At 42.7% G+C, this 26,829-nt stretch overlaps 1 protein-coding gene across 5 annotated transcripts in view; it reads left to right on the top strand.

Annotated features, from left to right (window-relative positions):
• Positions 1-6,785: 6,785 nt before the first annotated feature.
• MFN1 (mitofusin 1) overlaps positions 6,786-26,829 on the top strand; it is a 54,712-nt gene continuing 34,668 nt past the window's right edge. For 2 of the 5 annotated variants that reach the window (XR_012656351.1, XM_032783703.2), the window contains exons 1-8: positions 6,793-6,905; positions 8,105-8,226; positions 9,813-9,948; positions 16,389-16,551; positions 17,463-17,587; positions 20,674-20,782; positions 25,815-25,922; positions 26,614-26,767. Coding sequence is in view for 3 of the 5 variants with exons in the window: in XM_032783703.2 (XP_032639594.1) it covers positions 8,112-8,226; positions 9,813-9,948; positions 16,389-16,551; positions 17,463-17,587; positions 20,674-20,782; positions 25,815-25,922; positions 26,614-26,767 (910 nt within the window). In the remaining 2 variants the exon portion in view is untranslated. Of the gene's footprint in view, positions 7,406-8,104; positions 8,227-9,812; positions 9,949-16,388; positions 16,552-17,462; positions 17,588-20,673; positions 20,783-25,814; positions 25,923-26,613; positions 26,768-26,829 lie in introns of all 5 variants that reach the window. The other 3 variants (XM_032783686.2, XR_012656352.1, XM_032783694.2) reach the window with 3 other exon arrangements.

Below are 26,829 nucleotides of genomic sequence, written 5' to 3'. Positions count from 1 at the left end.
TAGGCTTGCTTAAATCCATTTCAGTAGAAGTGATATTTTTATGGACTATTGAGTATTTTGGATACCACTCATCTTGCTAGTAGCATAAAGTGGAGATAAGAATTTTCCCGGTTCGGATTTGGGAAACCAGTTTCATCCTTAGTGGTGGAGCTGGGAGGAGAGAATGCCTGTCACTCTCTTTGACTTCATCTTACTGACTCAAAGAATGGCGTTGATAAACTCTTGAGGAGAAGCCACTGTGAGGTAGAACATTTGAGGGAATGGGGGAAGAAGAGGTATGTGTGTGTGTGTGAGAGAGAGAGAGAGAAATGGGTGCATTTGTACCGAGCAACATTGTATCACCCAGGAAAGATAGTCTAGTGCAGGTGTAGGCAACCTTTCAGAAGTGGTGTGCGGAGTCTTCATTTATTCACTCTAATTTAGGTTTTGTGTGCCAGTAATACATTTTAACATTTTTAGAAGGTCTTTTTCTATAAGTCTATAATATATAACTAAATTATTGCTGTATGTAAAGTAAATAAGGTTTTTAAAATGTTTTAAAAGCTTCATTTAAAATTAGATTAAAATGCAGCGCCCCCCGGACCGGTGCCCAGGACCCGGGCAGTGTGAGTGCCACTGAAAATGAGCTCGTGTGCTGCCTTTGGCACGTGTGCCGTAGGTTGTCTACCTCCTGCTCTAGTGGATGGAGCACTATAGTGGGACATAGGAGACATGGGTTCAATAATTCCTGACTCCTGGATGATCTTTGGTAAGTTACCTGATCTGCTCTGTATATCAGTTTCCCATTTGTAAAATGAGAATAAAATTTACCTGCCTCACAGAGGTGTTAATGGCCATGAAGGTCTTGGATACTGCTGATGAGGATCATATGCATACTAGATAGGTTGATCCAGGCTCCTGTTAGGTGGAAATTTTATAAGCAAGGGAATAAAATAGAGGTAAAAGATTTGACTCTGATCTCAGTATTTTTCAGAAGATGAAAGGAAGTTAACATGAACAGGTGATGTGCTATTAGGTCAACAGGAGCAGAAATTAGGATAGTTGCTTCCTGCTAACTCAGCAAGCCGAAATGAGTGAGTGGATTTACTGGGCTGCAGGGAGAATAAGTTTCAGAGGGATAGCCTTGTTAGTCTGTATCAGCAAAAACAATGAGGAGTACTTGTGGCACCTTAGAGACTAACAAATTTATTTGGGCATAAGCTTTCGTGGGCTAGAACCCACTTTGAAGATAGTAAGATAAATAGATTAGAATCTGCAGGGAAGTCAAAAGGCTAAGTAGTATGTTTGCAGCTGTTGAGGAAAGTATTCTAGTTTCTAACTGAAGGGGAATAATATATCTGTAGCTGTTTCGTTATGACAGGATACTTACGGATTGAAAAAGAGCTGTTTGATATATCAAATGTGAAGTGCATTAAGAAGTGGAAGTCTACAGTTTTGAAGAAGTGAATAAATTCAGTGTGTTAAGTGACATTAGTGCTCATGAAAACTGCTAGCTTAGTGGTACTGGAGACTGATAGTCCTCGTTACCCACAGTTTACCTCAACTCTGGTTGAGAGAAACCATCTCTAGGAGTGAGATGGGAATTAATTTCCCATTAGTTTTTGGTGTTTTTGAGACTGCAAACCAGAGTGTCAAGTGCAGTTAGGATTTTTCTTTTAATGTGGTCACCTGTCTACTAGAGTGAAACCTCTAGGATGTGTTTGTGTCTATGAGTAATGGTATTGCCAAACCAAAACATTCAAAAACCCAGTTGAGCTCCTCAAAGTTGAGATTGGCTTAAAAATAATACATATCTGATTCTTATCCGCTTCCTTCTGGTTACATACAAGTCATGTATTCCAGCTCCTCAGCTATAGGAACTAGACATTTTTTTTTTTTTTTTTTAAACGAAAGCTCATAACTCCAGGACTGGGGCTTTAAGAAAAACACTATTTATTACAAGACTCAATAAAATACATCCCTGTTGGCAATATTGCAGTAAACAGTATATGTTCTCCATGAACACCCTCGGTGCTGGTTGTTTGCGTTACCGTCTGTGAGATGATGTATAGAATGTAAAGACCTGTCAGTGTTCTTGAGTCTTGGAGAAAATTGTTTTTGGTATTTGTCATTCATGTGTATGGCTGACTTTGATTAAGTTATGGCTGGTGCTGACAGTATGTAGAATTCCAAAGTGGTGGCTTGTTTTACATGTTGTATTATAGTTCCGTTTAGCTCTCTGTAAGATTTCCAGGACTGAGAGTTTGAAAGAGTAGGAGTAGGTGAAATGAAATCTAAACAGCACAAAATTCAGTGATACCTGGATGAAGACGTCTAGTTAGAATATATAGTTTCATTAATACAAGTCCATCTGAAAGGTGAAAAATACCAACTTTAAAGGGATTATCATATTGTTAGCATGACAGATACAGAACAAATGAAACCAGTATGCTAAAAAAGATGCACAGTGATGTAACTTTTTGAAAATAATTTGTTTACATTAGTTTATGTATGATGATATGAGAGTATAAAAACTGAGGCCTAGTCTACATTAGAAAAGGATTGCTGATACTACTATAACATTCTAGCTATGCTGGCAAACCTTCCTAGTGTAGATGAAGCGTATACGGGTAAAAGAGTGCTTTGTTGGTATTGCTTATACCATTTTCCTGAGCAAAATAAGGTATACTGGGAAAAGCATTTTTATCCCAATAACTTTTGCTGATATAGAAATCTCACAGAATTTCCCCTCCACACACACACGTACGCTCCTAACCAACATTACTGAATACAGGTTTCCCGCTTCTCAGAATTGTAGGAAATAACAAAGCTAAATGTCAGTTATTGAAAATACATGAAGTAAACAATCCTGTGCCACATGAAGTAAACAATTAATGAAGTAATTTTACTTTTTATGATGAAAAAAATTATTTGTATTACTATGGCACCTAGGAGCCCTAGTTATGGACCAGTACCCCACTGTGCTAGGCACTATACAAACAGAACAAAAAGATGGTCCCTGCCCCCAAAGAGTTTACATAAGTATTAATCGAGAGACAACAAGTGGATACAGACAGGCAGACTGGGGAGTACTAGGACTCAATGAGACAATATTGGTTGATATGGTAGGCCAGGGGCGGGCAAACTTTTTGGCCTGAGGGCTGCATTGGGTTTCGTAAATTGTATGGAGGCCGGTTAGGGGAGGGAGTTATGGCCCGGCCCCCACCTCCTATCTGCCACCCTCCCCTGGGACTTCTGCCCCATCCACCCCACCCCATTCCCTGACAGTTTCCACCCCCACCCCCGGACCCGTGCCCCATCCAATCACCCCTTCTCCCTGTTCCCTGACTGCCACCTCATCCAACTCCCGCTCCTTTCTGACTGCCCCCCTGGGCCCTGTTCCCGTTCAACCCCCTGCTTCCCCCAACCCCTATCCACACCCGACCCCCACCCCAAACTCCCCTGCGCTCTATCCAACCCGCCTGCTCCCTGCCCCCTTACTGCGCTGCCTGGAGCGCCAGTGGCTGGCAGTGCTACAGCCCCGCCACCTGGCTGGAGCTGGGCCATGCCGCTGCTGCCACCACCACACAGTTCAGAGCATCGGGTCAGGCTGGGCTCTACAGCTGCGCTGACCCAGGCACACACTGACTGAGGTGCTCACAGCCCCACTGCACAGAGCATTGCACTGGTGGCGCAGTGAGCTGAGGCTGTGGGGAAGAGGCCTGGGGCTAGTCTCCAGGGCCAGGAGCTCAGGGGCCAGGCAGGATGGTCCCGTGGGGCGGATGTGGCCCATGGGCTGTAGTTTTCCCACCCCTGAGGCAGGCAATGGGTTTTAACACACCCAGTGGGCTTTTGAGTGCTGTGTTGCATTATAAATAACACCCCACTGCCCCAAACAACATTGTTACAAATGCAGTTGCTTGGTTTGCATAGTAATTTGGGTTCATTCAAACAAAATGCATTTTATGCAGCCAAATACAAATGTATACCCTTAGGAACAAGGAATGCAGACCATACATACAGAATGGGAGACTGTATTTTGGTAGGCAGAGACTGAAAAGGGTTTAGGGATCATAGTGGAGAAGCATATTATCATGAGCTAGTGAGATGCTGTGGCAAAAAGGGCTAATGTGACCATGGGATGTAAAATCGGGGGTAATGAGCAGGAAGATTTTTACCTCTGCATATGGCATTGGTATGGTTGATAGTGGAATACTGCATCCAGTTTTGGTATCCATATTTTTAAAAGGATGTTGAAAAATTGGAGAGGCTCAAAATAGAAAAGAGCCACAAAAATGATTTGAAGACTGGAAAAAATAACAGTGGGAGATTTAAAGAGCTCAGTCGGTTTAATTGATCAAAAAGAAGATTGAGGTGGCTTGATTAGTGTATAAGTATCTTCAGGGGGAGAAAGATCTCCAGGATCTTTAGTCTAGCAGAGAAAAGCAGCACCAGAACCAATGGCTGGAAGCTGAAGCCAGACATATTTATATTAGAAATCAGACACTTTTTTAATAGTGAGGAGGTGATTAATGATTGAAACAAATGGCAGATCCACCATTTCTCTTTGTAATCTTCTTGATATCTTCAGATGCCTTTCTGGAAGATGTGCTTTATTCAGACAAGTTATTGGTCTCAGTACAGTGGTAACTGGGTGAAATGTAATGGCCTGTGATATATAGGTGATCAGATTAGGTCATCTAATTAGTGATCTTTTCTCTCCTTAAACTCTGTGAATAGTGTTACCAGTTCCCAAAATTTCTTCAAGTAAAATGATTTCTTCTGGGGCTGGAGCCAATCTTCTGATGACACCAGAAGGTCCAGCCCTCTCCTGGAGTTCAGTTCTGCCTGTGGGAAGCCCGCTCTGGCTGTCTTCCCCAGTCCCCTAGGACAACGACAAATGGGAAGTCAGGGAAATACTTGGGAAGGGCAGCAGGGAGAGGGAGCAACTGACAACATTCTCAAAGGAATGGATGGGGGAGGGAGCAGAAGAAATCCAGTATCGGCAGGGCAGGGCAGGGCAGGGAGCAGTTATGTTCTCCTTTCTTTCCACCATGCTCTGCTCTCTCCTTTACTGCCTTCTCTATCTCTGCAGTGCCTGGCCTGGGAAGTGGGGAGGGATGAAGAACTACGTGGAGTTATGCACCCACTCCGGAGGCCTATGAAGGGAGAGAAGAGGATGCTTCTGCAGGCCTTGGAGGGTGGGGGGCAAGGAGAAAGAACCCTAGGTGCTGCATGAGGTGAGGCTGAGGCAGAATTTAAATGGGGGATTACATAATTAATTGCTTGGCAGAGGGACTTGGAAGTGGGGAAGAGAGGCAGATTAATTAATCAGAATGGGAAGAAGCTGGAAGCTTTGCGCTGTCAGGCAGCCAGCGAGTGCTAGAATTGCCTGGCTCAATACATTTGCAAAGATTGGCAATGCTGTCACATAAATTCAGGGTGTGCTGAGAGGGTTCAGAAAATCAGAAGACAGAGCTGAAATGACAATTAAAAAAACAAACAAACATGGGCTTGTTTTGGGTTTATTTGGAGTCTGACTGACTGACGAACTTGTGGGGCTGCCAATACTGCAGTGATGCCGACAACTTATGTTCTAGAACAGTGGTCCGCAGATAGTTCCCTCTAAGGTATGTACCTGGGTGGCTGCATGTGAGAGAATGAAGGGCCACCTGCTTAATTAATGGAGCTGCGCAGGTGTGGCTCTACTAATTAGGGGCCTGGTCCTTGGAGAAGACACACATGTGAAGAAGTGGCCTTGGAACGAATAAGGAGTAAGTGGGAGGGGGCAGTGGGGTCAGAAGAGGAGGTGGGGGGAATTTGGGATGTGCAGGGCTGGGGCAGACAGAAAGCAGTAATTTTCCCCAGCTGCAGGGCTGTGGCTGCTGTGGTGGGGAAGAGACCCTCCCCTCTGCTTCCCAGCCCCAGCTCGGGGGCTGCTGTGGCAAGGGAGAGAGGGCACACCCGTCACATTAGAAAGGTAAGACTACTGATATTAAAATATGAGTTGTGTGCTTTTATTTTTAGGGGGAAAAAGTTAATAAGGTTTTTTTATATAGCGCTCTTATCCAAAGCGCTTTACAATAATTAGCTAATGGTACAAATAACATTTGCAAGATCAATACGTGGTCTGCTGAGACCCTCAGCAATTTTCAAGTAGTCCATGGGGAAAAAAAAATTTGAGAACCACTGGTATAAAATCAACCACCAAGTCTTTCTGCATGCGACTGAGTGGTCTAAACTGGGCAATGTGCATGGCCTGCTGGGTCCAGCATGCAGTGATCACCCTGAATCTGGTCAGCAGGGGATGGCTTGGGGTGCACAGCCATGGCTGGGGGAGGGATGGATGGGGCTGTTCAGCCCCACAACCATCCTCTGTCATTCTGGCTGGGCAACTGTCTGTTCCAGCCCCGGGGGAGAGCAAGGGTGGCATGGGAGAAGGATGGAGTGACACAGCCCAAGGGATGTGTGGGAGGGTGACAGGGGTGTTAAGGTTCTAAAACCTCCTCCCTGGGGGGAGCTAGGTGAGGGGTGGGGCAACTGGCCTCCATTTTAAATAAACAAGGGCGCCTCCATCTCCTCCTGCGACCCTCAGTAAAGATGGTGCTGAGGCGGAGTGTTCTGGCAGGGTTTTCTCAGTGACGACAGCGCTTGCCTCGTCGCACGTATTACTCTTAATCGCAGGCTGTTTGCCTTCAATAAAGATGGCGACTGCCTTGGCGTCACTTCCTGTCGCCCTCAGACGGCTGCCCTTGTTAAAGATGGCGGCCATTGCCTACGGCGGGGGCACGCTAAGGGCAGAGGAAGCGGAAGTGATGTCGGCCGTCGCCACCGCCTGCGCACGGGGCAAGGAGGAGGGAGGTGCGGCGAGCCCCCCAGCCGCAGCGGTTGCCGGGTAACGGGGGAGCGAGCGAACCTGGGGCGATGTAAGTGGGCTTGAGGGAGCAGGAGCTGGTAGGGACACGGGGCATCGCGATCTCCCACCATGCCCCCGCGAGGCAGCGAGCGGCTCTGGCCAGGCCCCGTGCGAACCGCCAGGGAGCCCACGGGGGCTGCGCCTTAGGACACTCACCCAGCCAGTCAGTCACTTTCCTGTCGGGGGGCTTGGGAGCCCTGCCCCCCGTCACCCACCTTTTTCTGCTCTCCCGGTACTGGGGTCGGCTGCGTCCGTGGCTCCCTGCCCCGGGCTCGTAGCCTGGTGTGACTCGCTCCTAGCCGAGCGCCCCTCTTTCGGGGCCAGCAGCCAGCGGATTATTCGCGCCCCGGCTTGTCCCGTTGTGCATTCCCCCGAGACGGGAGACGCTGGTTACTCACCCTGTTGTTTCTAGTCACTTTCATCAAGTGGCTGTCCTGCCCTTTGCACAGAGCAGCAAACCCCGCAGAGGAAGGGTTAAGTCTACATAGCTGATGATAAAGCAGGAGAAACGTGAGTTTGAAGCTTTGTAAAACCTTTCTCCCTTTTTAAAAAAAAAAAAAAAAATCTTAAAATATCACTATTGATTTTTAAATTGTCTGACCCTGGCCCATTAAAGAGACAAGGTGAGAGTGAGGTAATATCAATTATTGGCCCATGAATTAATTGATATTTTTGAACATAGGAGAGAAAGGAGCTGGGGAAATGTCTTGAAGATGTGGCCTGACTTTTTTCAGCTCTTTGCTCCTGTAGCTATATTGCTGGAGGGAAAAGGGTACAAGATGTTCTGGCGTAGGTGCACCTAGGAGGCTTGATAGCTTGGTGATGAGACAGTGAGTCTTTAATTTGTAGGGCTCTAGCTACAAGGCCTCAGAACAAAGTTAAGGTACCGTATTTAAATGCAGTTCAAGCTAAACCTGTTTCTAGGTAACTTGGTCGCTGAGGATGGAACCAAAACAGATGTTTAAACGAGTGTGTTCCAGCCGACATCCTGAAATAATTATTTGTTGAGCTGACTAAATATGCTTTTTCTATTGCTGCTAGATTAGAAAGCCTAAAGAACAGTAAAACCAATTTTAACTAATATTGAAGTTGGTGTATTTGTTTTTAAAACTTAAGTTACAATTACTTTCATTGAGAAGGAACTTGATGTGTTGTTTCGTACTTGTAATTTCTAGAGTTTCAGTCATTTGTACATAATTTCTCTTACAGTTGCATAATGGCAGAAACTACTGCCTCCCCCCTGAAACACTTTGTGCTGGCTAAAAAGACAATTACTAGTATCTTTAACCAACTGCTGGACTATGTCACTGAAGGAGAAAGTTTTGTAGAAGGTTAGTTTCATCTTTGGGGAAGGGACCTTGCATCTTTCTACGTGTATAGAAATTAGCACAATGGGTCCCTGATCCTTATTGGGTCTTTGGGTACTATGGTAATACGTACATTAATTGTAATCGTACATTATTCAATGCCAGAGTCTTAGAATATATACAGGTATTGCAAGGGGAGGTGGTATGGTGCAGCGAGTTGGGAAACCTAGAGTTTATTCTCTGTTCAGCTTGATTTGTTGTATAATCTTGGGAAAGTCACTTAAACCTACACTTTCAAACTTGGATGGCTAAAGACGCACCTAAATAAAAACTGATTTTCAAAACTGCTCAGCACCTGTGGCTTCCATTGACTTTAATGAAACTATTTGTGCTAGCCAACACTAAGGGTATGTCATCACTGTAGAGTTAATCTGGGTTTTTACTCAAGCGTTTCCCCTAACCGCCCACTTGTTCTCACCTACGAACCTCTGAGCAGAGTTTGGTGATGCTTTCGGTCCAGGATAGCTGGCTGTTCTGGAGCTCTAGGCAAAAGCCAGAGTGAGGCTTTTACTCGGTATTGTATCCAGTCAGTTGGCAGTGAGGATGCATGGTAAACCACTTGAAGTGCTGATAGTCTTCCACTGCTTTAACAGTTTCCTCCCTTATGCCCAGAAAGAGTAACAAGTTCTCCCACAATTCACTGGGAAAGAATCATTGCACAACTCAACCTGCTGCAGCACAAAGAACTATGGGATATGCCCCCAAAAGTCCTAGCAACACATAGGAGTGCATATAGCACCCGTGTGAACCTAGTAAGGGTGGCTACTCAGAACTGGGCTAGGCTATTCTGAGTGCCAAGCACCCACGTTAGCTCTGTAGTGAAGACATGCTCTAAAACAGTGGTCCCCAACCTTTTCATCTGGTGGGCACCAGATGAAGGACCGTGGCGGCGGTGGAGCATCCGCCGAAATGCTGCCGAATTTCTGCGGCGACGCCTCTTGATTACATCATTTGTCGGCGGCAACCGGCGTCAGCGAGAGGCAATACTGCCGAAATTTGGCGGCATTTTGGCGGATGCCCGATCGCCAGCCAGGACGCAGACGCATTTAAATGCCCCCGCGGGCGCCAAGACGCCCAGGGGCACCGCATTCGGGACCCCTGCTCTAAAATCAATAGTGTTTATAGAATGAGGTTGATTCCTCTTCATCCCCTGCCTCTCTTTCCCCACCACCCACCCACCACCACCCACCTGAAGGAGAGGGAATGACAAGGAATGGTCAAGAAAGCAGGAGACAAGTGATACCAATGACTTAGCAAATTTAGTCCAGTGTGTTACTATGGCTTTTTCCAATTCCAAAATTCTTACGTTTTAGTTAAGAGATAGTGGATTTAATATTCTATGGATATAGTGCAGGTGTATGACATGCAATTAGCAACTTTGTGTTTTATTAATGCCTGTCTCAATCTGTTAAATGACTGACTAATATCAGAGTTTGTAGATAGCTCTGTGATGGCATATATTAAATAACATAGTGCTGATCCACAGCTAATGCCTTAGAACATAAATTGGTCTCATGATTTCTTTTGTAATAATCTTTTCTTATATATAGCAACATACAGGAACCCAGAACTTGAATATGTAGCAACTAAAGAAGAACTGATGAAAATACAGGCATATAAAAACAAATTGGCTGATATCGGTGAGGTGCTTTCACGGAGACACATGAAAGTTGCGTTTTTTGGCAGGTAATGAACTTAATTACCAAAATAAATTGGATTTTCTATTTCAAGGTTTAGTGTTTATCTCTTGGATTTTGCATAACACCCTGTAATGTTTTGTTCCCAATATAATCACAAAAATGTAGGACTGGAAGGAACCTTGATAGGTCATCTAGTGAGTCCCCTGCACTGAGGCAGGACTAAGTAATAACTAGATCATCCCTAACATCAGTTTGTCTAACTCAAGTGACACAGATTCCACAACCTTCCTAGGTAATTTTGTTCCACTGCTTAACTACCTTTACCGTTAGGAATTTATTTTCCTGATGTCTAACATAAATCTCCTTATTGCAAGTTAAGTCCATTTCTTCTTGCCCTGTTCTTATTGGTTAAGGAGAACAATTTATCACCCGCCTCTTTTTATAACACACTGGAAGACTGTTATCATGTCCCCCCCGGCCACCCTTCTCTTCTCCAGGTTAAACTGGTTTTGTTTTGTCAATCTTTCCTTGTAGATGATGTTTTCTAGACCTTTAATGATTTTTATTGCTCTTCTCTGGACTTTCTCCTGTTTGTTCACATCTGTCCTGAAATGTGGAGCCTAGAACTGGGTACCCATTTTGTATTTGTACAGTTGAATGTTCCTTCCTAATTGTAGCACTTTGCCTTTGTCCTTATTGAATTTCATCCTATTTACTTCAGACCATTTTTCTAGTTTGGTACGAATTCTAATACTGTCCTCCACAGCACTTGCAACCTCTCTAAGCTTGATATTGTCTGCAGATGTTATAAATGTACTCCCTATGCTGTTATCCAAATCATTTTATGACTATATTGAATAGAACAGGACTCATGACAGATCCTTGTGAGATCGCACTCAATATGCCTTTCCAGCTTGACTGTTAACCATTGATAACTACTCTTGAGTATAATTTTCCAGCCAATTGTGCACCCACCTTATAGTAGTTCCTTTAGGCCAGTGGGTCTCTCAACAAATTTTTTGGTGGCCTCAGAGTGCAGCCACTAACTCTTGCTGGTGGCCGCGCTGACAATTTTTCCTAAAATATTTAATTAACTTTAGGAAAAACAAATAAATATGCACGTATACATGTCCAAATATTGTAATTTATGTAGATTTTTTCCAGACTCAGTAATAAAAATTTATAGTTGTCTTTATTCTTGGGGAGGGAGAGGAATTATTTAAGCTTAGTACTAATGTAGACACAAGGACAAATGAGTATAAACTGGACATTAGGAAATTTAGACTTGAAATTAGATGAAGGTTTCTAACCATTAGAGGAGTGAAGTTCTGGAACAGCCTTCCGAGGGGAGTAGTGGGGGCAAAAGACATATCTGGCTTTAAGACTAAGCTTGATAAGTTTATGGAAGGGATGATAGGATAGGATAGTTTAATTTGGGCAGTTGATCTTGGATTATCAGCAGATAAATCTGCTCAATGGTCTGTGATGGGATGTTGGATGGGATGGGATCTGAGTTACTGCAGAGAATTCTTTCCTTAGTGCTGGCTGGTGAGTCTTGCCTAGATGCTCAGGGTTTAGCTGATCACCATATTTGGGGTCGGGAAGGAATTTTCCTCCAGGGCAGATTGGCAGAGGCCCTGGAGGTTTTTCTCCTTCCTCTGCAGCATGAGGCATGGGTCGCTTGCTGGTGGAATCTCTGCAGCTTGAGGTCTTCAAACCACAATTTGAAGACTTCAATAACTTGGACATAGGTTAGGGGTTGTATAGAAGTGGACGGGTAGGGTTCTGTGGCCTGCTTTGTGCAGGAGGTCAGACTAGATGATCATATTGGTCTCTTCTGGTCTATGAGGACCTAAACAGATTAGAAACACAAATAAGGCACTTTGCATGTTCTTGTCTTTTTTGTTGTTGTTTCTTTTGCTTTGTTTGGTTGTGCTTTTTTTTCCTCCTAAGACTTGCAAGCTAGTAAGTCTTCTGCTGTGAAAAATGATGTTTGTTAATATCACTTTTCACAGCAGATTTATTCAGCCTTAGTAAGACCTGGGATAAACGAAGCCCTGGATGGGGAGGTGGGCAGGGAGGCAGTGGGGTCCAGAGATGATGGCAAGGGTAGTGAGCCTGGGGCCGGAGCTTGGAATCAGAGATTGCCACTGTCTGGACAGAGCCCAAAGCCTGCCTCCCCTACCTCCGGGAAAGTGGGGAATTCACCTGTTGCCTGCACCTCCAGCATTTGTGTCTCTGGAGCGGGGCAGGGCCCAACCGCTGCTGGCAGCCCTGTGAGAGGATCCACTACTTTGCATCCCCTCCTCCCTATCACAGCCCAGATGGCTGTGGCCGCAAGAAAAGGCCCTGGTGGCTGCATGTGAGAAACACTGCTCTAGGCTATATTGTTTATTTGAGAGATATATCGCATCTACTGCTTTCTCCCATCCACAAGTCTTGTTACCCTGTCAAGGCAGGATATTCAGCTGGTTTGATATTTGTTCTTGACAAATCCTTGTTGACTGTTACTTAACATCTTCTAGGTGCTTACAAATTGATTGTTTAATTATTTGCTCCATTATCTTTCTGGGTACCAAAGTTAAGTTGACTGTCTATAATTCTGTGGGCTGTCTTTAGTCCCCTTTTTATAGATAGGTACTATGTTTGCCCTTTCCTGTCCTCCGGGATCTCTCCTGTCCTCCATGAGTTCTCAAAGATAATTGTGAATGGTTCAGAGATCTTCTCAGCCAGTTCCTTAAGTGTTCTAGAATGCATTTCATCAGGTCCTGCCAATTTGAAGACATTTAACTAGTGTAAGGCCATGTCTACACTAGAGACCATACAGTGGCATAGCTTCTTTTGACGTAATTAAACCACCCCCATCAAGCGGCGTAGCGATGTTGTCGGGAGTGAGTCTCCTGCTAACATAGCGCTGTCCACACCGAAGCTTCTGGCAGTGTCACTTGTGTCGCTCAGAGGGGTGAGGTTTTTTCACACCCCCAAGTGACATAAGTTATACCGTCAAAAGTGCTAGTGTAGACGTAGCCTAAGTAGTTCTTAACTTGTTGTTTCCCTATTATAGCCTCAGATCCTATCCCATTTACATTGATAGTCACTGTGTTAGTAGTCCAATGGGTTCTCACCTTTTTGCTGAAAACTAAAACAAGGCATTAATGTTGTATAAAGACACCTTCACACTTCTATTCACTGTTGAATCTTCCTTTGATGCCATCCTGCTCTATAACTGCAGCTTAATTACATACATAATTTCACATGCTTTCCACTGGCAAAATTCAGTGGAATGATTGATTATTTCCATGAATCTTTTCATAGTGTGATTCTCTGCGTAGCGCCATTGTTTAACTGAAGAGTATCTTTGAGATTGCCAGCATCCTCTTACCACAGTTTTGCTTTAACTTTGTGGTGTTCTTGTTTGTTTAATTTCCTCACACTTTTAAGGATTCTGGTTTGGGTTGAATGTTGATGACCCTGAAAAACAGAAATGTTTGATTACCTGTGTTTCTGTACATAAGCACCTGAGAGAAACCAGCAGATACTTTTAAAATAAAGTTTCTAGCTAGTGTGAAGTTAGTCATGATTATTTGTTATAACACTAACTGTGCTATGTGATTTACAAACAAGTATAAAGCAACAGAAAGTCCTTTAGCACCTTTAAGATGTTAGTCTTAAAGGTGCCACAGAATTCTTGGTTGCTTTTTACAGATCCAGACTAACATGGCTACCCCGTGATACTTGACAAACAAGTATGAATGTTTGAAGTTACTTAGGGTCATGTGAAATTCATAGTTAACTCTCACTTAATGTGGAAGAATACGAGTTACAAATCTTGGTTGCAGAACATCTTCCCCATTTAGGTAAGATTCCCAAAATACTAGAAGAAAATGTGCTTTTAGTACTCTTCTCCTGTTCTAAAAATAACATTTTCAAGTGTTGGGAAATAATAATGAGCAGTTAGTGATCATCTGAGTTTTACTTTTTTTAAAATACAGTAACTCCTCAATTAACATTGTAGTTATGTTCCTGAAAAATTCGACTTTAAGCGAAATGATGTTAAGCGAATCCAATTTCCCCATAAGAATTAATGTAAATAGAGGGGGTTAGATTCCACGGAAACTTTTTTCTCCAAACAAAAAACGAATGTGTGTGTGTGTGTATATATGTGTATATATATGTATATATACAGACACACACGCACAGTGTACGTTTTAAACAAACAATTTAATACTGTTCACAGCTGTGATGATTGTGAAGCTTGGTTGAGGTAGTGAAGTTAGAGGGTGGGATATTTCCCAGGGACTGCCTTGCTGCTAAATAAGTGGGTCTCAAACTTTTGTACTGGTGACCCCTTTCACATAGCAAACCTCTGAGTGTGACACCCCCCCCCCATATAAATTAAAAATACTTTTTTATATATTTAACACCATTATAAATGCTGGAGGCAGAGCAGGGTTTGGAGTGGAGGCTGACAGCTCGCAACTCCCCAAGGAGTCCTGACCCCCAGATTGAGAACCCCTGTACTAAATGATGAACTAGCACTTGGCTGAGCCCTCAGTGGTTAACACTTCAGTGTCGTCTCTACAAGGCAGCAGGAATGGAGGGGAGAGGAAATAGCATAGCAAACAGAGACAGACACACACCTGGTGTGTGGGGGAGAGAGAAAAATGCACACTGCCCTTTTAAGTAAGCTGACCCACCCTTAAGTGCATTGTCTTTTTAAGTGGATTAGGAAGTTGAGACAGCAGCTGCTGCCCCAGGTTTTCCTCTGTCTTTCTTCATCTCTGTCCCCACCCTGCTTTATATGGAGAAGAAGGGGTAAGTGGGGTGTAGGAGCAGAGGAGAGGGGGAAACCCTGACATTAGACCCCCCCCCCTGCACAGCAAGCAGGAGTCTCGAGGAGCAGCTCCAAGGCAGAGGGCATGAGCAGCACATGACAGAGTGGGGAGGCATAGTTGCAATTGCTAGCCTGCTGGCAGCTGCTGCATAGGGAACAGGGGAGAGGGGAGCTGATAGGAGGAGCTGCTGGTCCACTCTGGTTCCAAGTCCCCACCAGCTAGCTGCAATAGGCTGCTCTTCCTGCAAGCAGTGGACAAAGCAGGCGATGTTAGAAGGGAGCATTACACAACTTTGAATGAGCATGTTCCCTAATTGATCAGCAACGAAACAGCATTAACCGGGATGACTTTTAAGGAGTTATTGTACTGCAGTAGGCCAGTAACTGCAGCAACAGGCTCTGTATGTGTTGCAATTGAAATAGTTCAGTTCCTCAATTTAACATACTGAGGAAAATATTAAGCATTATTTTAAGGGATGCTTTCAGGTATTTAATGTTGGTTATACAAATGTAGGTTATATGTTGATAGGAGTTGAGGGCATAGGCGCCAACTTTCCAAGACGCCGGTTGGTGCTTGCGCCTCGCCCCCATTCCAACCCCTTCCCCAAAGTCCCCGCCCCTATTGGACCGCTTCACCAAATCGCTGCCCTACCTCTTCCCCAAGCACGCTGCTTTCTCCCTCCTCCCCAGGACTGGTGCTAGGGTTTCTCGCGCCCTAGGCGCACGGCCATTTCACTGCCCCCCGCGCTGATCCCGCGGCTCCAGTGGAGCTGCCGCAGTCATTCCTGCGGAGGGTCCGTTGGTCCGTGGCTCCGGTGGAGCTGCCACAGTCATGCCTGCAGGTGGTCCACCAGAGCCGCACGAGCAGCTGACTGTCGACAGGCACGACTGCAGCAGCTCCACCAGAGCCGCGGACCAACGGACCCGCCACAGGCATGCGGCAGGTCAACCAAGCCGCCCGCCCATCAAAATGTCGCCCCCCGAATTATCCTGGCGCCCTAGGCGATTGCCTAGGCTGCCTAAACGGTAGCGCCGGCCCTGTTCCTCCCCTGTCCCTCGTGAAACAAATGGTGTGGGATGTCTTTTTTTCTGACAAAAGTTCTACTGTAGATTCAGTTATACCAAAATAAAAGTGCTTTTGCCAATGTAGCTTATTTTGCATGCCACGCCAGTATACGCAATACTGCTAAAGGGGCTTTTTTGTTGGTATAAGCCATATATACACTAAGAGGGTTTGCCAGTATAGCTATACTGGGAAACTTTTTTTTTTTTTTTTGTTTAGTGTAGACCTGGCCTTAGGCCCTTTTCCTGCAAGCTGTTCTGTATGTGGTTAAACACTGGAATAAATGGCCTAGGGAGGTTGTAGAATCTCCACCTCTGGAGATATTTAAGAGTAGGTTAGATAAATGTCTATCAGGGATGGTCTAGACAATATTCAGTCCTGCCATGAGGGCAGGGGACTGGACTCAATGATCTCTCGAGGTCCCTTCCACTCCTAGAATCTATGAATCTATGGACACAAGGGTATGCCATGAGGAACAACTTGAAGAATCTCAGCCTAATTAAGGAGAAAGAATACAATCTAAAGCAAAGGTGTGTTTTTTTTTCTGTATGCCCTGCTTTAAATACTTTTATATTCTCTCTTCCTCTAGAACAAGCAGTGGAAAGAGTTCTGTCATTAATGCAATGCTGTGGGATAAGGTCCTTCCTAGTGGGATTGGCCACACAACGAATTGCTTTCTCAGTGTAGAAGGAACAGATGGTGATAAGGCTTATCTCATGACTGAAGGATCAGATGAAAAGAAGAGTGTCAAGGTATAGTTTTTCAGTGGTTAAGAAGCAGGTGCTTGGAAACCTAGTATTTAAAGAACCCCTTTGTTAGGTGCAATATTTAACACTTACCATTTTTAAGTATGGGGAACATAAACCAAATTTATTTAGTATTTCTAAGTCATTCTTCCAGCACTGAAATAACAAAATAAAACTAAAACAAAGTCCTTAGCTCTTTCTTAGGCCTTGCATGTAAACCTTACTCTATCTAATGGTTTGTGTATGTAGGACCACCGGTAAGTTCTATAACTTCTTTTCAAAGCCTGGAAGGCTCACGTTTGAAAAATACACATTTTCTTCCAAAAACATACTATGTACATTCCAAAAAAGTATGCCTCTGGTTTACTTTTTAAACATGTTGCGTACTTAAACATATTTTATTTTGATTTGTTAAACCCCTGTTAAAGGATGATGGAGAGCTAATTATAATCTCGCATTGGGTTCTTATACTTCAGTTATTACCAACTGTTGTTTGTTCTTAAACCAATCTGACTTGTTCGGCATGAGATTCAGAAATGCCCATTTTAATCCATAAAGTGTATTTAAAATAATTACCCTTTATATACAGTGAGAGGTAGTGTGCTGGCCTCCTAGCATTTGAAGAAGTACATTAACGCTCAGTGGTAACCTTCCAGCCACCTAAGGAATTCCACCACTCAAAGAGAGTCCTGTCTTTTTCTCAAAGTATAGAAAAATGACTGTTTAAGACACTGAGGATGTTAAAGGCCCTGGATGGCAAGAAGGCATTGAAAAAATGATTCACAATATTTAAGCTATAAGATGAAACCTTTTATCAATGGTCTATTCAAAAAGTCTTGGCTCTAGTTTTATTTTTTTAAGGCTGTTATTGCAGACCTAAGTATCTTTCTTTTTCTGTTGCTTTGCATTCTTCACAGACTGTTAATCAACTTGCCCATGCGCTTCATATGGATAAAGACTTGGAAGCTGGCTGTCTTGTCCATGTCTTTTGGCCTAAGGCAAAGTGTGCTCTCCTGAGAGATGACTTGGTTTTGGTGGACAGGTATAAGTTTTATTTTATTAAACCAGTTATCTAAAGAGTCTTCCTCATTATCTGATCCACACTAATTGTGTTACATTTAACTTAGGTTTTAGTATTGTTGATTTAATGTTGTGGTTTTTAGATATGTCACAAGTTAACGAGAACAATTTTAAGTGCTTGAAGCCTGTGTGTAGAAACTCTGGTCTGTCCTCATCAAACCACCATATTTTGGCCGAGTCTCAGTTGTAGCAAGTGTGTGTCCCATCCTTTTGCTCAGAAGGTCTCGAGCTTATACTTCATCACCATATTATTTTGTTTTTTACAGTTACGGTCATCCTACCAACTGTAACTCTTTCCCTGACCCCAAGGAGCCTGGTCATCCTGTGAACCCCTCATGCTTATGTAAAATATAGACAATCTGGCCTTTTGGTGGAAAAGATTTTTGATAGGGACTTCAGTGCTGAGATAATACAGTGATGGCATTCTAGAAATGCCTAAGGACTTTTTTGAAGTCCCCAGCCTGTGGCTATGGATCTGTTAAATTCACATGTGGTTTATTTGTGGAATCAAAGAATTCTGGACTGTATTGCCTGTTTTTTCTACAAACATGTTGAATACGTAAGGTTTTCCCTTCCATCCTGGATATAAGCTACCTATTTTTTTTTTCACCTCGTAAGTGGTACATAGAAACTACAATGTGGTTTTGCTCTGAGTGATTTTGTAGCAAAGGCACTTTATTACTCAGCAGCTGACAACTTGTCTCCACTTGAAATGCTTCTGCAACACAGCTGCAGTGGTAACAGGTTCTCCCACTGGCGTAGGTAGTCCACCTCCCTGAGAGGTGGTAGGTAGGTCAATGCAAAAATTCTTCTGTCAGCCAGCACTGTCTACACTGGGGATTAGGTCAGTTTAACTGTGATGCTTAGGAGTATGGATTTTTCACGCCCTCCCTATGCCTCACAGTGATGTAACTGGGTTGACCTAACTCTTTAGTACAGGCCAGACTTGAGTGTATTCAGAGTACACATTGCTCACTACCCATGGGGGAAAGAAAGTACTACTACTAATTATTGTGCTTCTGATCTTATATCCTTGAAATCCATGGGAGCATTGTTGTTTTCTTCCTCGAATGCCAGATCTGTCCACACGTAAGCAATACAGAGCCAACTCAGTTGGCAGAGTGAGCTGGCTTCTGTTTTTCTTGCACATCATCAACGGAATTGTAATTAAGTGGCAGCTCTGTATTATGCCCTCAGTGATGCCTGTGCAACCCCACTGAACACGCTGGGAAAACACAGTGGTCTTTAAAGACACAATTTGAAGACAATAGGGTTGCATGGGGGTAATTTGGGTTATGATTGCCTATCAGAATCCTTGTTGCTAGTTGAGGAAGTGTGAGAAGGAGAACTTAGTTTGTTTCTCAGATTCCAGATTGAATTTGCAAAGTTTCTGGGGGTGGGTGGGGAATCTTTTTTTTATTAGTAAATTGAACAAATTTGAACGGGTAATGATTGAGAGATGACAAACAAGAAACTTGACAGTGCTATTTCCAGTTACATTGTAAAGTAGAATTGTGCTTTTAAGTGTTCTTCCTTTTTAAGAAACTGCTAGAAATTGACTATCTTAACTTGTGTTTAATGAAGGTTTTTGCCTGGGAACTTCTTAGTTTTTTTTTTTTTTCTCTCCAAGGTAGAAGGAATGCTTACACACAAGTCGATATGGCATTTGCGAGCTACAAAGAGATTCCAGAACTTGGAAGTGTAGCTGGTTGAAAAAGTGGAAAAATAGTTAGCAAAAAACAGGCCCTATTTTTTTGCTTGAAATCTGAAATACAGTATCAACAATTTTTGTTGTTGAAACTTTGGAATTTTCCACCAGTACTATACCTGTTTGAACAATGTGATAAATTTTATGCAGCGGAGAAATTTGGGGGGGAATTTTTTTTCAATTTGTATAGAAATTTTTCAAAATTTTTTCATGAAACCCGCTTTACATGCGAGCCATGCTGGTCCATGGAGCTTACGGATTGCTCAGCCCTGAATCCTACACATACATACAATTCTTCATCCTTCCCTGGACCATTTGCATCAAGTCAAGTTAAGGCCTGTGCAGAGCCCTTTCTGTGTGCAAAAGCTACTTCTAATAACTAAATCATTAAGGTCCTACTTTAATTGCGGGGTGATTGTCTAAAAATTGCAGCTGAGTTGTGGACAAGCCACGGACAATCATGTAAAAGTAATAATGGATCTCATTATTTGTGATAATATGGTCCCTTATTGCTTTCCTGCAATTTCCACGGGGCTGGGAGTGGGGTCTCCTGCTGTGAAAATTGCGGTGGAAGCTTAATATTGCAGGATCTGCAATATTACGAATTAAGTATGGCTTTATAAATATTTAATTACTTGACAGGGTTCAGAAACTTTCCATTTCTCTTGGCTAATACATTTAGTAGTTCTGAAAAACCAGAAAATGTTCAAGAAATAAGATTCACCTACTTTTTGAACTTTCATCCATCAAATACAATGTCTTATATAATTTCACACTTACCAGATAAATTCCACCCTACTCTTGAGATTATATCTGTAAAATTTCAGGCAGATGGGTTTAATTTGGGCTGGAATGTGAGAGTAAAAATCAAATTTTTAAAATTTGTAAGTGAGATTAATACTAATATTTTTTAAGCTATTTTGGCAACTCTGAAGATTCCATATGTTCACAAAACTCTCTCAATATTCTCTTACCAGTGCACCTCAACCTGCCCTTGGAGGGACTGTTCATAGGGATGAAAGAATAATTGATGCTTCTAGCCCATTCAACACTTAGCTTCTCTGCTGAGATTTGCCACAGTCCTTCATTTGTATTGGTGGCTTTTATGATGGGATATCTGTCTGTTAGAAACTAAATGAAGACAACCAACTGGTTTTACATAACTTACTGAACAGTTGCCAGATGATTGATACTTTCTGTCATGACCAGCTTATGCTGCATGTCATCAGGGTTTCACATCCCAATACCAAGCCCCAGAACCATCCAGGTCTCTTGTTCAGTTTCTAAAAATGAAAAACTTTATTTTTCTCTATATTGATAAATATGTCTTTCTCCAACAGCCCTGGTACAGATGTCACTACAGAGCTAGACACCTGGATTGACAAATTTTGTTTAGATGCTGATGTCTTTGTCTTGGTTGCTAATTCAGAATCAACTCTTATGAATACGGTAGGATATTCTCTCATTAATTAAAATGATTAGGTCTTCTCTTAAATGCACAGGGATCCAGTAAGATGACTTCCCAAGGTCTGTTGGTATGGGGGAGCTTCTGCTTTCCTCCTAGAATTTATACAGTGAATTTTCCATGATTATTGGTGTCTAAGGGCACAGTGTGGTATAATGGTTAAAGCATCAGCATCCTGTTCTGAGCTTTATTGCTGATTTGCTCTGACTCTAGGCAAAGTCATCTGCGCTTGCTACCTCCATTTCCACCATCTATAAAATGGCAGTAATACTTTTCCAACTTTATAGGAGACTCAAGATTCTCTGATGAGAAAGACTAACAGAGTGTTATCATCAAGGAAACAGACTGCACTAAAGTATTTTATACACAGAATTGAAAGAAGATATAAAAGATCATGGCATTTAAGGACAGAAGGGACAAGCAGATCATGTAGTGTGACCTTCTGTATGTCACAGGCCACCAACACCATGCAGCACCCACATACTAAACCTAACCGAAAGAGGTGTGGAGTAAATCTACATCTCTGTTCAATTCTTCTGTATGTTCCCAGCACTGAAGAGGGTAAATTTCTCTCTTAAGAATACATGTCATCAGTTTAGCTAATCTGTCTTTCTGAAGGACAGTGCTAGGAAGGTAAGATTTCTCTTCCCCTTACTACTACCCTAGCAGCTATTAATGAAATAAAGAAATGAATTCAAAAAGAAAATCTTCCTCAGCATTCCAGTAGGTTGGAATAGCTGAATGGGAATCTGAAGAGAGCAAAAGCTGACCTTAAAACACTGCATACTATTTTTTGAGTACCAACCATGGAGACTCCTTTACAAATGAGTTTTTCTGACAAAAGAGGTATCTTCTGACATCATCTAAAGCAGAGAGAGAGGATTTGGTAGAATTATGGCTTCACTATCCCATCCTGTTGCAGGACATGTTGGCTTTTTGTGTGGAGGGAGACTAGAAATCATTAACCTGAATGTTCTGTTGGTTTAAAAAAGTTGTTGGATTTTTGTCAAGAATCCATTGCCACTTAGAAATATGGAAACAGTGAGGACCTGTGTGCTTGGGAATGGTAATGAAGTAACAAAAGCCAAAGTTGATTTGGTGTTCTCATTAATTCAGGAAAATAGCTTATTTTTTAATGGTCAGACTTGGATTGTAACCATGCCGGGACCATGTGTGGGCTGTAAATCTGCAGGAAAATTCTTGTTAATTTTGTATTTAATTTTTAGCATCCTAATAAGCAGTTTTGTGCTTATTTAGTATGATTTTGCTGAATGATTTTTTTTCAGTCAGGCACAGAAGAAAAATATTAAACCTAAAATTGGGTCATTGTCCTACAACTCGTCAGAGTGTAAAAGTCATGTAATCTTTGCGTTACCATACACATAATTCCTTGTTTATTAATGAGTGCAGCACATAGGTAATTGGGTCTGAAGATAATTAGCAGCGGAATATTATTTCAGTTGGAAGAGGCAATTTAAAAAATGTATATATTTAGTAGTGATCTAGAGATTTTTATCCCAAACAAAATCTTCATAAAAATCTTGGTTTATGTTCCATCTTTTTTAGGAATAACGTCTCCTGTCCTGTTTACGTTTTTGTTAGTGTGGCAGGTGCAATGAAATGAAAGGACTTTGTTAAATTTTAATTGTTCTAATGCGATCAAATATCTTGCCTCGGCAAATGCTGACTTTTTTTGCCCCTCACTTGCACACCCTCCTGTTCAGGTAGAAAATGCAGTTACATGATATTCCTGTCCTTGTGTGTGCATTATCTTCACTTTATACAATTATAGTACGTGGGGGAATAGTTTTGTTTAGTGGCCTGCTGCAAAACCAGTGGAGGGACCACAAAACATTTTTTTTGTATAGCTCCCTCTTAAGGGAAGAGTATAAAAATATTGCTTGAGAATGCAGGAGTGTAATCAGGAAGGCCAAAGCACAATTGGAGTTGCAGTTAGAAAGGGATGTGCAGGCTAACAAGAACGGTTTCTACAGGTATGTTAGCAACAAGAAGAAAATCAGGGAAAGTGTGGGACTCTTACTGAATGGGGGAGGCAACCTAGTGATATGATGTGGAAAAAGCTGAAGTACTCAATGCTTTTTTTTTTTTTTTTTTTGCCTCAGTCTTCGCAGACAAGACCAGCTCCCAGACTGCTGCACAGGGCAGCATGGTATGGGGGCAGGTAAGCAGCCCTCAGTGGTGAAAGAACAAGTTAAGGACTATTTAGAAAAGCTGGACATGTCCAGGTCAATGGAGCTGGATCTAATCCATCCGAGAGTGTTGAGGGAGTTAGCTGATGTGATTGCAGAGCCATTGGCCTTTATCTTTGAAAGCTCATGGTGATCAAGGAAGGTCCCGGACGACTGGAAAAAGACAAATATATAGTTCCCATCTTTAAAAAAGTGAAGGAGAATCTGGGGAACTACAAACTGGTCAGCCTCACCTCATCCCCTGGAAAAATCCATTCTGAAGCACTTGGAGGAGAGGAAGGTGATCAGGAACAATCAACATGGATTCACCAAGGACAAGTCATGCCTGACCAACCTGATTGCTTTCTGTGATGAGATAACTGACTCTGTGAATATGGGGAAAGCGGTGGACATGCTATAGCTTGACTTTAGCAAAGTTTTGATACGGTCTCCCACAATATTCTTGCCAGCAATTAAAGAAGTATGGATTGGATGAATGGACTGTAAGGTGGATAGAAAGCTGGCTAGATCTTTGGGCTCAATGGGTAGTGATCAACGGCACGATGGCTGGTTAGCAGCCAGTATCAAGCGAGTGCTCCAGGGGGTCAGTCTTGGGGCTGGTCTTGTTCAACATCTTCATTAATGATCTCGATGATGGGGTGGATTGCACCCTCAGCAAGTTTGCAGATGATACTAAGCTGTGAGGAGAGATAGATATGCTGGAGGCTAGGGATAGGGTCTGGTGTGACCTAGACAAATTGGAGGATTGGACCAAAAGAAAACTTGTGAGGTTCAACAAGGACAAGTGCAGAGTCCTGCACTTAGGACGGAAGAATCCCGTGCACTGCTACAGGCTGGGGCCCAGGTGACTTAGCGGCAGTTCTGCAGAAAAGGACCTGGGGATTACAGTGGACGAAAATCTGGATATGAGCTGACAGTGTACCATTTTTTGCCAAGAATGCTAACGGCATATTGGGCTGCATTAGTAGGAGCATTGCCAGCAGATGGAAGGAAGTGATTATTCCCCTCTATTCAGCATTGTTGAGGCCACATACATCTGGAGTACTTGTGTCCATTTTTGGTCCCTCCCACGCCCCCCCCCCACTACAGAAGGATGATTGGACACAATTAGAGTCCAGCAGAGGGCAGAAAATGGTTAGGGGATTGGGGCACATGACTTATGTGGAGAGGCTGAGGGAACTGGGCTTATTTAGTCTTGAGAAGAGAAGGATGAGGGGGCATTTGATAGCAACCTTCAACTACCTGAAGGAGGTTCCAAAGAGGATGGAGCTCAGCTGTTCTCAGTGGTGTCAGATGACAGAACAAGGAGGAATGGTCTCAAGTTATAGTGGGGGGGGGTTAGGTTGAATATTAGGAAAAACTATTTAACTAGGAAGGTGGCGAAGCACTGGAATGGGTTACCTAGGGACGTGGTGGAATCTCCATCCTTATTGGTTTTTAAGGCCTCGCTTGACAAAGCCCTATCTGGGATGATTTATTTGGTGTTGATCCTGCTTTGAGCAGGGGGTTGGACTAGATGACCTCCTGGGGTCTCTTCCAACTCTAATCTTCTATGATTCTATGAAATAGGAGGCCACTGGATTCTGTTGGAAGGAGTTCTTATTGTTGTAATAGTGCCTTATTTGCAGATTTAAAATTTCTTATTGGGACATAGCAATTTAAGTATTTCAAGTGTTTTACCTAAGGCCTGGTCTACACTGGGGCTAGGCTGGCATAGCTACGGTGCTTACGAGCTATGTAAGCCTAACACCCAGTGTAGATGCAGCGAGGCTGACAGAGAAATGCTTCTGTGAAACAAGCTACCATCACTCAAGGTGGTGGAGTTCGTATAGAGATGGAGAATCCTTTCCATTGCAGTAGGAGGCGTTTACGCTATGGGATGACATAGTCACATAACTGCGGAGCCATATCTTTGCTGCTTTAGCGCCCATAGATAGACACGGCTTAATAGTGTAGACAGTGTTCTGTTTAAGTCCAGAGAAGCTGAAAATGGCCAGGTGATTTTTAACTCTTCGGCTGTGCTAACTGATGGTGGTCACTGGGTTCTGATTATTTCATTATGACTGTTGAAAAGTAGCAGGGTCTTGCAAGATAACTTGAAGATGTTTTCAGGCACATGCACATATTCAGTTTCCCATGGAAAATTCAACAGTTATTCAAGAGTTTCAGGTTAAGTCTTCAGTGCTTCATTATGCCCCCTGAACAGAGTGTTGCTTATTTTTATTCCACTGGAGAATATAGTTTGATATGAACAGTAGTTCTGGATGTAGCATTGGAATTTTGCTGAATGTGCAAGAGTAAAAGGACAGTTCAAATAAGGGAGACATTACCTTTTTAAATTATGAAGTAGTTTTACCTTATGTCTGTTTTTCAGAGAAGAATTAGGACCGCTTTTTATAGCTTGTGAAACTCTTGGATTAGATTTTATTGTTGGTAACATCTTAATGTAATTCATGATCTTTGGACTAATATACAGTGCTAAATTTTAAAGAAGTAGAAAGCACCAAAGTATTTTTTTAGACCAAAAAAGTAATAAATTGATAATCAAGACTCATAGAATATCAGGGTTGGAAGGGCCCTCAGGAGGTCATCTAGTCCCAACCCCCTGCTCAAAGCAGGGCCAATCCCCAGACAGACTTTTGCCCCAGATCCCTAAATGGCCCCCTGAAGGACTGAACTCACAATCCTGGGTTTAGCAGGCTAATGCTCAAACCACTGAGTTATACCTGCCCTCCCTCCCACATCATCTTCAAAAGACGACATTATTCTTTCTTCTTTTTTTTTCCTTCCTTTCCTCAATTCTTAGGAAAAGCACTTTTTTCACAAAGTAAATGAACGACTTTCCAAGCCAAACATCTTCATCCTGAATAATCGCTGGGATGCGTCTGCATCAGAGCCTGAATATATGGAAGATGTGAGTTACTTTTTCATCCTTTGGTAGTAACAAATGTCAGACAACTATAGCAGAAACAGTGGCTTGTTTAAACTATAGGAGAAAATATTGCCAAACATCTAAATATATCTAGATACTATGGAAATGGCATATTATAATATATAAAACAAATCGGGGGATGGAGTGTGTTCAGTGTTGTTTTTTTAAAAAAAAAAAAATGGAGGGAGGATTTGTGATCAGAATGCAAAAGTGTTTTGCCACCTGCTTCAAATGTAATTACCAAACTAAAACCTTCATGTAATGATGGTTTTTTAAAATGACTTTCAAGATTTTTTTTTAAAATCCTCATTTCCACGTGTAACTTGCATGCACGATATCCTACTCTGCGTTTGGGTAATATTGTTACTATTACTCAAACACAGAGTATGATATATTGCATGGAATTGTTACTTCAGTACCTCTGAGTGCATCAGCTTTTGGTTGAGTACTCAAAAAATTCTTCTTGGCAAGTGGGGAAATCCAAAATGGCTAATTAGGAGCAGCTGCTGCTGCCTCTTTAGATCTAGAGGGCATCTTATTACATGTGGGTTTTTCAGAGTTTCTGGGATCAGTGGGATTATATGTTGCTCTAAGATTTTGATTTTTTTTCTCAGAAGTGTTTATTTTCCATTTGACTGGCTTTTTGCATCTGCTTTTCTGCCTTCTCTAACAGGTGCGCAGGCAGCACATGGAGCGCTGTCTGACCTTCCTAGTTGATGAGCTCAAAGTTGTTGATCTCTCAGAAGCACAGAACCGCATCTTTTTTGTTTCAGCCAAGGAAGTTCTTAGTGCTAGAAAGCAGAAGGCCCAAGGGATGCCAGAGAGTGGTATGTATTGAACCCTACTTCCCCTTCATGTGTATATAAAATGTCTGAGTTTACTTTAGGAG

Source organism: Chelonoidis abingdonii, chromosome 8, assembly GCF_003597395.2.
Source record: "Chelonoidis abingdonii isolate Lonesome George chromosome 8, CheloAbing_2.0, whole genome shotgun sequence".
Lineage (NCBI taxonomy): Eukaryota > Metazoa > Chordata > Testudines > Testudinidae > Chelonoidis > Chelonoidis abingdonii.
The sequence above is the reverse complement of the archived record's forward strand: the minus strand, read 5'-3'. Positions and strand labels throughout refer to the sequence as shown.